The sequence below is a fragment of the Macaca mulatta genome, chromosome 5 (genome assembly GCF_049350105.2).
Source record: "Macaca mulatta isolate MMU2019108-1 chromosome 5, T2T-MMU8v2.0, whole genome shotgun sequence".
Classification (NCBI taxonomy): Eukaryota; Metazoa; Chordata; class Mammalia; order Primates; family Cercopithecidae; genus Macaca; species Macaca mulatta.
This window is the reverse complement of record NC_133410.1, coordinates 78751305-78766876: the sequence shown is the minus strand read 5'-3', so window position 1 is coordinate 78766876 and position 15572 is coordinate 78751305. Positions and strand designations below refer to the sequence as shown.

General features: G+C 38.7%; 1 protein-coding gene across 8 annotated transcripts in view; it reads left to right on the top strand.

Moving 5' to 3' along the window:
• Positions 1–14014, top strand: part of KIT (KIT proto-oncogene, receptor tyrosine kinase) — an 89452-nt gene extending 75438 nt beyond the window's left edge. For 4 of the 8 annotated variants that reach the window (XM_028847982.2, XM_078001514.1, XM_078001515.1 and 1 more), the window contains exons 10-21: positions 533–639; positions 731–857; positions 1138–1242; positions 1326–1436; positions 2650–2800; positions 4659–4747; positions 5200–5327; positions 6398–6520; positions 9805–9916; positions 10028–10127; positions 10481–10586; positions 11732–14014. In XM_028847982.2, coding sequence (XP_028703815.2) covers positions 533–639; positions 731–857; positions 1138–1242; positions 1326–1436; positions 2650–2800; positions 4659–4747; positions 5200–5327; positions 6398–6520; positions 9805–9916; positions 10028–10127; positions 10481–10586; positions 11732–11860 — 1388 coding nt within the window. In that variant the 3' untranslated portion in view covers positions 11861–14014. 8 annotated transcript variants of the gene reach the window in all.
• Positions 14015–15572: the final 1558 nt, after the last annotated feature.

Below are 15572 nucleotides of genomic sequence, written 5' to 3'. Positions count from 1 at the left end.
AAGTGGCGTATTTTCTCAGGTTTTGAGTAATGAGGGGAAGAATCTTCCATTGTTCTACATCATCGATTTTTCAGACGGGGCAACGAAAAGCATACCTTAAAAATGGTGTTTTTTTTTTGTTGTGAAAGACATTCATGCTCAGTGTAGAAAATTTAGAAAATACAGGAAAGTGTAAAGAAGAAAATATAAACCATCCATAAAGGAAGCTTCTTTTTAAAAGTTGTACAAGGCAGGGATTTGATTGAAGTACAAAGTGCATTCAGATGTTGCTTTTCATTGAAAAACAGCATAAATTATTCCTTTTCTACAGAAATCTCAACTTCTATTCTGCAGTATTCTGGTTTCAAGTTATATTTTTAAAGATTCATTTGAATAACAAGAGTACGATGTAACCAAGGTGAAGCTCTGAGAGTCACATAGCTTTGCTTCCTGCCATGGGCTGTGAGTTGGGAGGTCAGTTTGGGAATGAGTGGCTGTGGTAGAGATCCCATCCTGCCAAAGTTTGTGATTCCACATTTCTGTTTGATTTTAGAGCAAATCCATCCCCACACCCTGTTCACTCCTTTGCTGATTGGTTTTGTAATCGTAGCTGGCATGATGTGCATTATTGTGATGATTCTCACCTACAAATATTTACAGGTAACCATTTATTTGTTCTCTCTCCAGAGTGCTCTAATGACTCCGACAATAATTCTTAAAAGGTGATCCATTTTCCCCTTTCTCCCCACAGAAACCCATGTATGAAGTACAGTGGAAGGTTGTTGAGGAGATAAATGGAAACAATTACGTTTACATAGACCCAACACAACTTCCTTATGATCACAAATGGGAGTTTCCCAGAAACAGGCTGAGTTTTGGTCAGTATGAAACAGGGGCTTTCCATGTCACCTTTTTGGGTACACATAACAATGACTTTAAGGAACTCCAGTAGCTTCCTTTGTTTTGTTCCACCTGAAACAATGAGTTTTCTGTGAAATTGCACCCCTTTTGATAGGTTTGGCATAGAGAACATTGTAGGAAAATGTCTCTAGACAAAATTGTTTTTAATTCCTTTATTGATTTTGAAACTACATAAATGATCCTTCAATTCCACCACCAGCACCACCACCACTTACCTTGTTGTCTTCCTTCCTACAGGGAAAACCCTGGGTGCTGGCGCTTTTGGGAAGGTTGTTGAGGCAACTGCTTATGGCTTAATTAAGTCGGACGCGGCCATGACTGTCGCTGTAAAGATGCTCAAACGTAAGTTCCTGTATGGTACTGCGTGCGCTTGACATCAGTTTGCCAATTGTGCTTTTTGCTAAAATGCATGTTTCCTATTTTAGCAAGTGCCCATTTAACAGAACGAGAAGCCCTCATGTCTGAACTCAAAGTCCTGAGTTACCTTGGTAATCATATGAATATTGTGAATCTTCTTGGAGCCTGCACCATTGGAGGTAAAGCCATGTCCAAACTGCCTTTTATTGTCTGTCAAGTTATCAGAACATGACATTTTAATATGATTTTGGCAATGCTAGGTTATAAAGTGCTTGGAAGATTTTTTACCCAGACTATTGTTCTCTCTTGCTAGATTTTGTTTTCCTTATTGTTCTTAAGAATGCAGGTTTTAATTTTATCATTATGGGGTAGAACAGCCCAGGACATACACTAGTTATTGTCGTGTTTGTAACATCAACAACATTGGCCTCTTGTATATCTTATCCCGACCAGAAGGCTTCTCTTATCTTGTAAGCTTTATATATTTCTTGATCATATTTAGCCACTGAAAGGGTTAATATTAATTTGCATACTATAATTTAAAATAGGCCCCTAAGCCTACTGGTTCTCAAATATACACCAAATGAGGCAAACATTTCACTTCTGTAAAAAATAAGTTTCCAATTCGAAGCCTTAGTTGAGGTTCCCATCGAGGATGTCTGTGATGTTCGCAGAAAGTATTTCAGTTGAAAGAAACAAAGATGTGTAAAATGAGCTGTTTCTAGAGATCCATGGTAAAGTTGACAGCTTTATATAATGTCTTCAAACAACCCCCATAAATGTTGCTTCACCACATCATGAATTGTTCATGAGAAAATTTCTTTCCTAAGTTAATTAGTTGCCTGTTACTTCCAAATTACAGTTTTAAACATTCATAACACCAAAATTTTTTTCAACTAGTAGTGCTCAGAACACAGGTCATTTTAGGTTTTCACTCACTTTCCAGTCTCGTCCCAGCTGGCTGCTCCATGTGACTGATTTTCCCACTATGCCGCAGTTTGTGCCTTCGTTATTTCCATAATAACGTTACAGCGAGTGTGTGAAGCCCTGCTGTAAACAGAAGTGAATCAAAGGATTCACGTAGGAAGCTTGATAATAGTAGAACCTTTGAAAGCAGTAACTTCTGTCTGTCAAATCAGCAATCACGCTTGGCCCCAAATACTAATGTCATTTGGAAATTCAGGTTAAAAGAGACTTGCTTGTTTTATGTTACTCCACATAATGCTGCTTTTTTGATAAGCAGTGTTAATATATAGGATTGTATTGGGACTAAGTAGGCTTATCCACTGAAGCTGAATATTAATGGCCATGACCACTCTTGGGTATTTTTATGGGAGGCAGAATTAATCTATATATCTCACCTCTTTCTAACCTTTTCTTATGTGCTTTTAGGGCCCACCCTGGTCATTACAGAATATTGTTGCTATGGTGATCTTTTGAATTTTTTGAGAAGAAAACGTGATTCTTTTATTTGTTCAAAGCAGGAAGATCATGCAGAATCTGCACTTTATAAGAATCTTCTGCATTCAAAGGAGTCTTCCTGGTAAGACTGATTTACATAAATAGTTAGCTGTTGACAGGCAGTTCATGGGGTCATAAGGGTTTGCAATCAAGGCTGATTCTCTAAAAAATGAACTGAGGTACTCTGAGGTATGAAATCAAAATTATTAAATCATTTAAATGTGATTAACAGTTTAGAAAGTTCAAATTGTGTTTTTAAAGATTCAAACTGTGTTAAACCTAGATTTTTGCTGATTTTTAAAAAATGCATTTTTAGTTTTTTTCTACACTTTAGTTTCACGCAACTGAATGAATTCTATTTCTGTTTCTCTTACGGTTCTGTCCTGCATGTATTTCCATTTATACCGTTGAGCTTGGTACTGTATGCATGTTTCCAGTGAGATACTGTTTATAGGGGAAATGCTAAAGCCTCTCAAGTTGCCACAATAAAGTCCCTTTAAAACCTTTAGCAGAATGACAAAGAGCTCTGAACTTATCTCTACATGTAGGCTTTTTGCTATTGACCTCTGGATTATTCCTATATACCTTGCCTCTTGCCCCTTTTAATTCATCATGCTATTAAAAGTCGTAACTATTCCAGCACGTTTTTAAAAATTCTGGACATTATTTTCATCTCTTTCGTCATTGATGCCATTCTGAATTTGAATCATGTATAAAGAGCTTCGAGTTTGATTTACAACCAGAGAAGAATTCTTCTCATACCTTGCCTATTCTTTCTTTGGAAATGCTGTTAAGAGCCACCATTTGAGAAGACTTCCTGGATGTACCCAGTCCAACAGAAGTCATGGTTATTTCACCCAGTCCCCTATACTGTATATTGCTGCAGTTGTGTGGTAGATTTTTCCTAACCTTTTTATGCACTTTATATCCACTGCATCTTGCGATGACAAGACATTGCCTCCTGAACTCTTAACACCAGGCCCTCAAGGAGACCTCAGTAAATGTTATTGATGGGCAATTACCTCTTAAAGCCATTTTCTGTACCTCTGACTGAAGTTTAAAACCACAGGTGAAACTTTTATGTTTTTTTAATCCTATAAACTTGAGTAATGTAAAGTGGTAGTAGAAACTGTACAAAACCACTTTTTGTTAGTTTCTCCTGGGCATGTGCTCATTATATGAAGAAACCCAATGAGCCATTTTGCTTCTTTCCGAAACCTTGGCCCTATATATATCCTTTAACTTTCTGATATAATGGCCTAAATTGTTCAATCCTGTGTGATGTTCTTTGTGCTTTGGGATCCCATATGGGATTGGAACCACCAGCACACTCTGAAGGAGATTGTTGTCATGGTGTTTCTATGCTAATCAGAAGCAGGAAGTACTAGAAATCTTGAAGAGTCTCCAGCCAAATGTTGCAGACTGAAGAGGTCCAGATGGTTCAGAAAATCATCCAAATTATTGGTGTTTATCTGAACCAACTTGATTTTTTTTTAAAACCTTTTTCCATCAGTCACTATATGTTAACGATCTCTGCCTCCCCCATAACACATCTTGGAAGCTCTTCTTTGTCTTTCTTTCATCTTGTCTCCTGGGGCTCATTTAGAGAGTCTGAGGTGATACAGGATAGCATATTTGGCTCTCTGTCTCCCATTAAATTCATTGTGTCAAGAGATGGGAAATTTCTAACCTGAGTCCTCTATATGATTAAACACAAAAAGGACACCTAGTTTCTGGGCATGGACCCCAATATCAAATATTAAAAAGTCATATCTTACAGAATAAGATTTTCAAACTCTATTCAAACTTTACATGGCTTTCTTCAAATTGGTCCAGTCTATTATGTAGCAAAGGGGATGAGGAGGTAGAGCCTGACCCATGAGTGCCCTTCTGCATGTCCCACTTGATTGAGTCATGACTTGTTTCATCTCTCCCAGCAGCGATAGTACTAATGAGTACATGGACATGAAACCTGGAGTTTCTTATGTTGTCCCAACCAAGGCTGACAAAAGGAGATCTGCGAGAATAGGTGAGTTCCTACCTATCAAGCAACAAGAGCAACTTTATTTACAAAGAGTATATGTATCATGCTAATGTGGAATATAACATCATTCCCAGTAGCAACGATGCAGACCAGTTCTGCTTTACGGTAGCAATGCCAATGGTCAATGGCAGTTAGGGTTGTAAGTGGGAATTTGGGGTCAGAGCATTTGTTTTTGTGCCTGAGCATCTTACTATAGATACGGGATCTTTGTATTAATTCGCCATCCCTCTCTACGGATTTTGTAACTCAGCCTAGGATTGTTGAATATTAACTTTGTGATTCAGCATCTACCTTTGCTGGACACGAGGGAAGTGATCTGCCTGCAAGTTCACATTAGTTCATTCATGACCAGCCTTTGGTATTGTCATTGCCACTGTCTTTTCCTGTCCTAACCTTTATGGTTTTAATCGCTAAGAAAAATCCTCTCTTCCTCACAGGCTCATATATAGAAAGAGATGTGACACCCGCCATCATGGAGGATGACGAGTTGGCTTTAGACTTAGAAGACTTGCTGAGCTTTTCTTACCAGGTGGCAAAGGGCATGGCTTTCCTTGCCTCCAAGAATGTAAGTGGGAGTGATTCTCAAAAGAGTTTTGTGTTTTGGTTTTTAGATTTTTTTGATTTTTTTTTTCTTGAGAACAGAGCATTTTAGAGCCATAGTTAGAATGCAGAGTGTCATTTTGAAGTGTGGTAACCAAAAGCAGAGGAAATTTAGTTTCTTCATGTTCCAACGGCTGTCTCTTTGGAATTCCTGTTCTAATTTGTAAGCTTTAAAGTGCAAGCCTGTCTAAATGAGTTTTTCTATGAATATTCTTTTATATGCATTGAAATTCATTTAAAACTTTTGGCTTTTAGGATATAGGATATGTTCCTAGAGAACAGAATCATTTTATCAGTAAAAGCAGAGGGCACCTCATAGTTACAAGGCTTAGGGTGAACCATAGGCTTGAGTTTTATTGAAGTTAGATCCAAATATTATATGTGTGGCTTAGGAAGTATCAGGAAATAAGGGGTCAGAGAGAATAATAAACACTTGGGAGAAGGATAGGAATGGAAAGAGAATGATGGAATGAAAACAAGGAGCATGGTCTGTGGAAGGGTGAGAGGGTTCCTTAGGAAGTAAGATTAACCAAACAGAATGAGGTTACCAGTCCTACCCTTAAATGTCATGGGTGACATTTCCCAACAATTACCAAACTAAGAAAGGATATAGGATGGCTGAAATAAAGACCTTCTTCCGTGTGTCCTTGGGAGATGTTAGATTGAAGTTGCAAAGGCATGTTAGGAACTCTGTGAAAGGACATTCAAAGAAATGCATGCAAAATGAATTTTCAGTTTAAACAGTATGATATGACTATTTCTTATGTATTTCCCTATGAATGAAAGCAGTCCTGAGAAGAAAATAGCATTTATTAGAATTGCTTTTGAAAGAGATTATAGTAATTAGACTCTTGATTATGTGAACATCATTCAAGGCATACTTTTGATTTTTATTTTTGGTGTACTGAGTACTTTAAAACAAAAGTGTTGGATTTTTTATAATATAAGCAACACTCTAATATTAAAAAGTTAGTTTTCACTCTTTACAAGTTAAAATGAATTTAAATGGTTTTCTTTTCTCCTCCAACCTAATAGTGTATTCACAGAGACTTGGCAGCCAGAAATATCCTCCTTACTCATGGTCGGATCACAAAGATTTGTGATTTTGGTCTAGCCAGAGACATCAAGAATGATTCTAATTATGTGGTTAAAGGAAACGTGAGTACCCATTCTCTGCTTGACAGTCCTGCAAAGGATTTTTAGTTTCAACTTTCGATAAAAATTGTTTCCTATGATTTTCATAATGTAAATCCTGTCCAGGGATATCACACATTTTAGCAGTCAAATTAAGTGTACTTCAGCAAAATTTGCATGGTATGCTGAACATTACTACAACTAACAGTCAATAATAGAATTCCTAATTCTAATTGTGTAATTATGGGGCATGGGAAGGAAACAGAAATAGCCTTAATTTTCATTATAGCCTGAGAATGGCAATGAACTTGATTTTGCTCAAGTGTAACAAATGTAGGTCATTGAAGGTCACAGCAGGATAAATTTTGGCGGGATTGACATGCCGTGTGAAAAATACTAAAATCTAAGATCGTGTTCAGAGTTAGCCATATAGAATGTTGGATCCTAGAATACACGGAGAGCTATTAAATAGGTTCATAAGTAATAGCGGGTTTGTAGAACATAGTAAATGTTTTTCAAAGTGCTGTATTTCATTGCCAATTACTGAATCCTCAGAACAAACCCTCGTCCTATAATTGCAGCACCTTCCTATTTTAAAAGTTGGAGAAACTAAGGCATAGCATATTTTAGTGCTTTTTATCTGAGGTGACACAGGGCAGTAGAGACTGAAACCAGAGCCTGTGATTTCCAGACTGGCATCTCATCGCCATGGAAAACCGTATCGCCCTTTATATTCTTCTGTGCCTATCTTCCTGGGCTCATTTCTACCGTCAGATTTATTCCTGGAGGTGGAATTGGGCCCCTTATGAAAATGTAGTGTCCCCCTCATCACTGCAGTGTCTCTATTGGTAGCCTGTACCCGACTTGGTTTTGTAAGAGTGTTGCTGTGTTTATCTCCTGGCCAAAGCATGAATTCTGAAAAGGCTGCCCTGAAGCTAGATATTATCATCAGGAGTGGTAATAAAAACAACTTCTCTTCATCCTTGTGCAATTTTGGAAGGAAGAATGATAAGTCGTTAATTATCCAGTCCTCTGAATATTGACCAAAGGGAGGAGGAGGAAGGTGGCAGTCTCCAGGCCCAGTCTTGATGAATTCTGTAATCTGTCTCCATTATTTCCTGGCTGTGTAATTTTGTCAAGAGTTATCCAATAACTCTGAATCTTTGTTTTTCTCCCCTTGGGAATAATAGTGATTCCTGACTGAGAAAGTTATGAGTTAATATATGTAAAGTGCTCAGGACAGTGCCAGACATATTGTTACTATTCTTTATAGATGTCTTATTTACGATCTGAATAATCGTGATGATGGTTATATACTGTCTTGTTATTAGTTAGTGACCTTAGTTTGAATTGACAGAGGGGTTGGCTCCATCAGGCTTCCAGACTGTAGAGTCCAGTTCAAGTCAGTTGAACTAACCAATCACAGACGTCGCTTTCACCTGTCTAGTGGGTAAGGAGAATTTCTGGAACAAGATAAGAAACTCAAACATGTTACTGCCCTGCATTTATGTCATCATCATTTGAGATCTCCTTGTTACGTCAGGTTCTCTGAAGTTCTTTCCTTTCACGTGAGTTCTTCATCATTTTTCATGTCATGGCCCCTTTTAGAGTCTGGTAAAGCCTATGGAACCCTTATCAGAACACTGTTTTCGACGCTATGATGAAATATGTAGGATTACCAAGGAAAACAGTTAAACCGAAATAACTATCACGTTATTAAGTAAATTTGTGATATGTCAGTACATGTGTTTACTACAGAGAGTAACAGGCTCTGTTAGGTTGGTGCAAAAGTAATTGTGGGTTTTGCTATTACTTTTTTCTAAAAACCACTGTAATTTTAGAGTGGTGATTAATGTAAATATGATTTTGAGATGCCTGTAAAGACTTAATAGGATATGAAGATGTTCATGAGAAAGTCGCAGGTACAGCTAATACTACTGTGGTTTATCACCTTTCTTAGTAATTTGAAGAAATGCTAAATTTCATCTAGAAATTAGCAAAAGTAAGGATGTCATTTTTCCTTTCCAAGTTCACAGGCCCCTGAATTTGACACCCATAGATCTCAGGTTAGGAGCCCTCATAGGAACTTTAGCACAACATCTAGGAAGAGAAGGGATATTGGAAGTTTGTTTTGTCTTGTTTTGTTTTTTTAAACTGACTAAAATAACTTTAACACCAAAAAAAAAAAAAAAAAGCTGTCCCAGATTTCAATCCTAAATGGATTAAGAGAAGGATTGATTTAGCTTTTTATGGCAGATTAAGATTGGGAATCCAGAATGCATCTAAGAGGAATAGTTACAGAAAGTTCATCTCAACTTTAATGGAGAGAGTTCTCCAAAGAGTCATGATCACAAGCCACTACTGTTTATTGGGTACTTGCCTTTATTCTAGGCAGTTTTTCAGATAGCACTGAGTCAGATGGTGCTAAGCATTTTTACCCACATTGTCTTATTTAATGGGACAATTCATAAAATTCATAAAGGACAATTCATAAAATTAAAAGTGTTCATTTTGTTTTACAGAAGATACAGAGGTTTAATTACAGATATTTTAATGACTTCCCCAGTGTATTAGAGTTTTGGGTTTTGACAGAAAACCCAAAATAAAAGAAGTCTAAGGGTAGCAGGCCAGGATTGGTATAAAGATTCCATGGAGTACCTGGGCCAAGTCTTTCCCTTCCATGCTTAGCAATTCCTGGGTGTAACCCCCATGTCCATGGTCCAAGATGACCACCAGGTAGATAGCCAGCCATCACATCCAGAAGGCAGGGGGCCCTTGCACTACAGAAGAGAGGGCAGAGGGCACATGCCAGCTATATTATAAGGAGGTATTCCTGAAGCTGCCATATAGCACTTACAACTTGGTGGCCAAAACCGAGTCACCTGACTACAGCTAGCTAGCTGCAAAGGAGGCTGGGAAATGTAGTCCTAATTGTGAGAGGCCATGTTTCTGTTTTTAAGGAAGGAGAGGGACATATTCAGTGGAAACTAACAAATCTCTGCATTACCTAAGGCCCATGATAGAGCCAGAGCTAAAATGTCTGGCTGTCTCTGATGTTTGTGCTCTTAATCTCCATGCCGTACTGACATAGTGTTCACATCTTAAAATGGGGATAATGAACTTGTGAGCCATGTATTTCAGAGGTGATTGGGATCATCTGAGATTATATAGGTAGAAGGTTTTTGTGAGATGGTACTTAAGTTATCATCTCACATTTCAGCAACAGCAGCATCTATAAGAATATCTTCTGTTCAGTTTTGTTGAGCTTCTGAATTAACATTGTTGACTCTGTTGTGCTTCCATTACAGGCTCGACTACCTGTGAAGTGGATGGCACCTGAAAGCATTTTCAACTGTGTGTACACATTTGAAAGTGACGTCTGGTCCTATGGGATTTTTCTTTGGGAGCTATTCTCTTTAGGTAAAATGATCCTTGCCAAAGACACCCTCATTAGACTCAGAGCATCTTCTTGAGGTTTCATTAGTGTCCTGCTTCCTTGTGATTAACACTGCTTTGCAAACTGTGTCTCAGGAAGCAGCCCCTATCCTGGAATGCCAGTCGATTCTAAATTCTACAAGATGATCAAGGAAGGCTTCCGGATGCTCAGCCCTGAACATGCACCTGCTGAAATGTAAGGGTCGAAAAATTTTTCCTTTAGATCACATTTTCCCTTTTATTTTTCTTTTTAAAGACAGAAACCCAGATGTTGAGGGTTTTCATAACACAGTTTGAAATGTCACTTGGTTTCTTTATGACACGCTGGTCAAGTGTCATTTCTGTAGTTTATTTTCATAATCTCTTGTCACCAAAAATACAGAAAGTTTCAGCAGCATTTCATACATGCAGTGTTTTATGTTATCCATATGTCAGTCCATATGTCCAGTTGCATAGCCCTGGAATTATTACTGAAGTTGCTGGATGCCATACATTTGAAAACAGACTGAGGGTGTTGAGGAGGGATAGTAAATGGCCCTTGTCTCGCAGGTATGACATAATGAAGACTTGCTGGGATGCGGATCCCCTAAAAAGACCAACATTCAAGCAAATTGTTCAGCTAATTGAGAAGCAGATTTCAGAGAGCACCAATCATGTGAGTATACTCTGGCCGAATCCCCCTTCTCCCAGTTCCAGGTGTGTCCTCCTCCTCAGGTTTTAAGGTGAGGACTAACCTCCCAACCCCTTCTCTCCTCATCTTAGGTTGCAAATTGGGCTTCAGGTAGGGGAAGTAAAGCAATGGAAACCAGTTCTTTCTGCCCAGCCCTCCTGTTCTGAGCCAAAGAAGGATGTGAGATGGAGGGGGAAGGGTGGAGAGTTTTGTGCTCAGTGGAAGTAGAAGTTTCCGTAAGGATTTGCCATGTTTCCTCCCCTATCTCAAATGCTGGTCATGGGGTCAGTATTTTCTCCCTCTCACGTGTCAGGGCCATTCATCCTTTGGAGGGTTGGGGTGATGTGAATAGAATAAACGCATAGAAAAGACAGCTTGTTACTGCAGTGAAATAAGCCTTCTGATCAAACAAGCATAGCCAGAAAATGGCAGATAGCTGTCATGCCCACAAGCCATATAGAATGAAGAGCTGTTTGAAGTTGGGAGATCCCTCCCAGTGATTTGGGAAGTGGGGGGGAATGAAAACTCAAATCTATTATTTCCTCTCTTGCTTTTAAGGAAGAATTAGTGATACTTTGACTCTGATTTTTTTAAGCTGCTTTCTTTACTGGGCTGTGTGCTTGGAGCTATCTTTTCTTTCCTAATAGCACACCACTGATAATTTTTGGGTTAAAGCTTGTTCTTCTGGGTTTCAAAGCGTGTTTCAACTTAAACAGCATTTTTCACCCAGTTACTTTGATTCTTGACAGGAGACCCCTGGAAGGGCCATGGGTTTCTCAGCAAATTACATTGGTTGTTGGGTTGTAGTTGGCTGTAGAGATTTACAAGCCTTTTTAGATAGGTTTGATAGTGCTTGCTCCCTGGTGTGCCCCATTAGAAGAGCTAAGCTTGTGCATGTTTTGTCCCTACTTCTTGTATGAAGTTATTTCCTTTGGAAAAATGAAGGGGCAAACAAAGCTTATATTTGTTTTGTCAGTATGACTTGGGTTTTGGCCATAAAGTTCTTGTAAACCACTTCTCTCTTAAGAGTTTCCATCAGTTAGTGGTGATCTTGACACTGTAAGTATGCCTTTTGTTGCTGTGTTCATTGTAGGGACCTGGTGTATTGACTATGCGCTTGTTTTCCCCAGATTTACTCCAACTTAGCAAACTGCAGCCCCAACCGACAGAAGCCTGTAGTGGACCATTCCGTGCGGATCAATTCTGTCGGCAGCACCGCTTCCTCCTCCCAACCTCTGCTTGTGCACGACGACGTCTGAGCAGAATGAGTGTTTGGGTCACCCCTCCAGGAATGATCTCCTCTTCTATTGGCTTCCATGATGGTTATTTTGTTTTCTTTTGACTTGCATCCAACTCCAGGATAGTGGGCACCCCACTGCAATCCTGTCTTTCTGAGCACACTTTAGTGGTTGATGATTTTTGTCATCAGCCACCATCCTATTGCAAAGGTTCGAACTGTATATATTCCCAATAGCAAAGTAGCTCCTACCATGAACAGAAAACATTCTGATTTGGAAAAAGAGAGGGAGGTATGGGCTGGGGGCCAGAGTCCTTTCCAAGGCTCCTCCAATTCTGCCCAAAAATATGGTTGATAGTTTACCTGAATAAATGGTAGTAATCACATTTGGCCTTTAGAACCATCCATAGTAGTATGATGATGCAACAAGATTAGAAGCGGAAAACCTAAGTCCTTTATGTGGAAAACAGAACATCATTAGAACAAAGGACAGAGTATGAACACCTGGGCTTAAGAAATCTAGTATTTCATGCTGGGAATGAGACATAGGCCATGAAAAAAATGATCCCCAAGTGTGAACAAAAGATGCTCTTCCGTGGACCACTGCATGAGCTTTTATACTACTGACCTGGTTTTTAAACAGAGTTTGCTATTAGAGCGTTGAATTGGAGAGAAGGCCTCCCTAGCCAGAACTTGTATATACGCATCTATAAATTGTCCGTGTTCATACATTTGAGGGGAAAACACCATAAGGTTTCGTTTCTGTATACAACCCTGGCATTATGTCCACTTGTGTATAGAAGTAGATTAAGAGCCATATAAGTTTGAAGGAAATAGTTTATACCATTTTTTAAGGAAACAGTGTAACCACAAAGCACAGTCTAAAAATCTCCTCTTTTAGCTGATGAACTTATTCTATAGATTCTGCGGAACAAGTCTATCAGCTTCAGAATGGCATTGTACTCAATGGATTTGATGCTGTTTGACAAAGTTACTGATTCACTGCATGGCTCCCACAGGAGTGAGAAAACACTGCCGTCTTAGTTTCGATTCTTATGTAGCAGGAAATAAAGTTTAGGTTCAGCCTCCTTCACAGGCATGTCCTGGATGCCGGGCCAGTATCTATATATGTGTGTGTACGTTTGTATGCGTGTAGACAAATATTTGGAGGGGTATTTTTGCCCTGAGTCCAAGAGGGTCTTTTAGTACCCAAAAAGTAACTTGGCTTTCATTATTAGTACTGCTCTTGTTTCTTTTCACATAGCTATCTAGAGTAGCCTACCAGAAGCTTCCATAGTGGTGCGGAGGAAGTGGAAGGCCTAAGTCCCTATGTATTTGCAGTCCACCTGCACTTAAGGCACTCTGTTATTTAGACTCATCTTACTGTACCTGTTCCTTAGACCTTCCATAATGCTACTGTCTCACTGAAACATTTAAATTTTACCCTTTAGACTGTAGCCTGGACATTATTACTGTAGTTTACCTCTTTTAAAAAACAAAACAAAAAACTCTCCTTCCTCACTGCCCAATATAAAAGGCAAATGTGTACATGGCAGAGTTTGTGTGTTGTCTTGAAAGATTCAGGTATGTTGCCTTTATGGTTTCCCCCTTCTGTGTTTCTTAGACTACATTTAGAGAACTGTGGCCATTATCTGGAAGTAATCATTTGCACTGGAGTTCTATGCTCTCGCACCTTTCCAAAGTTAACAGATTTTGGGGTTGTGTTGTCACCCAAGAGATTGTTGTTTGCCATACTTTGTCTGAAAAAATCCTTTGTGTTTCTATTGACTTCAATTATAGTAAGAAAAGTGGTTGTTAGTTATAGATGTCTAGGTACTTCAGGGGCACTTCATTGAGAGTTTTGTCTTGGATATTCTTGAAAGTTTATATTTTTATAATTTTTTCTTACATCAGATGTTTCTTTGCAGTGGCTTAACGTTTGAAATTATTTTGTGGCTTTTTTTGTAAATATTGAAATGTAGCAATAATGTCTTTTGAATATTCTGAAGCCCATGAGTCCTTGAAAATATTTTTTATATATACAGTAACTTTATGTGTAAATACATAAGCGGCGTAAGTTTAAAGGATGTTGGTGTTCCACGTGCTTTATTCCTGTATGTTGTCCAATTGTTGACAGTTCTGAAGAATTCTAATAAAATGTACATATATAAATCAAGTGGAATCATTTGATTGTTGAGATTCGTGAGATTAAACTTTAAAGCATTAAAGTGCATTCATCCTGACAACATTTTGTACTCAGTTTTCATAAAATATGTGCAAGACTATCAGATCATACTAGGATTTACATACTTAGAGATTGAACAGATATTAAGAATTTTCATCCGTGTGATATTTTCTCATTTTAGTCTTACAACCTGAGGTCTCTATTTAAATTGAAAAATAGATACAGTGAACATTCTAAGAATTTTACACATAGCTATGATCACTATTAGATTGATTCATGTGAATTTTTGGTATTCACGTGAATTTGCTGCCATTTTTGGCAGCAAAATAATGGTCAAATAACAGCAACTTCATGTGGCTTAATTTAATATGACTGGCATGTTTCCTCCCAGAAGAGACCGTCTAAAAACATGAACAGTAAAATAATAGACCAAGTTAACATGAGGAATCCCAAGAAAGTGGCTTGTATTCTTGTTGGCTTGGGTTTTGAAGACAGGTCATTTCAAAATGAGATATTCATGCTCCACCTGAAGTCCTTATTCTTACTTGCTTCTGGAACAGAGTTAGGTTCCACTTCTACTTGGAGGGAGGTGCTTAGTATGTATGAACTGGGTGCCGTCATGCGGGTGAAACATTCTGCATGCCCAAGTGATACTGTCCAGACCACTGGAACCCAAACAGAGGCTGAGAGTCCTTCAGCTTGAAACAAAGGAGGCACCCTGAATCACATAATCCTATTAAGAATGAATTAGGCACCCACACACTCAGTCATGACTGCCTTTATTGATGTGACATCTACACCTGCAGAAATGTCTCCTGAGAGGAAAGGGAAGGAGTGAAAAGTGACCTGTAATGAAAAGGAATCCTTTTAAAATCAAGAGGGAATTGTGTGGCAAAGAATGCGTCAATAATCAGTGAAAAACACCCACATTTCAGTCAGGCGATTCCCATTATTTTATTACAGACAGGAATGAATGCTAATTGACCACAAAACAAAGAAGTCTTTTCTTTCCAAATGTTTTCGCTGTCATTTAGCCTTTGTCATGTGTGAGGAATTTGCGTTAGAAGCGGTTGACAGGCCCCTGTGTTAGGAGTCTAGCTAATTTTCCTCACCAGCCTAGCTTTTCAAAGGAAAGTAATACCAGGTCTTGGTGCCCAGGCTCAAACTTGGTTCAAATCTCAGTGCCACCCCTGTCTCTACCACTTACTGATGTGTGACATTAGGCAGATTAGCTCTTGAAATCTCAGTTCGTGGGAGTAGTGTCTACCTTGATGTATTAATGTGAAGCTGTCGAGACCAGCTCGTTCATATGCCTAATAAGTTTTGCCATGGCCAATTCACCTTATTAAGCAGGGAGGGTGGTGCTTCTGTACTGACACAACTCATATAAAATTATACAATCAAAAACTTGCTTCTAATTTTCTTAGGTGCAAACAGTATTGTACAAGTGTGCTGCAAAACTTGACGTTGCTATAAAGATTTCTGGGTGGTGGTGGTTTTTTTTTTTTTTCTTAAATCCCGGTGTTTGGCCAGGAATTCAAAACTCTCT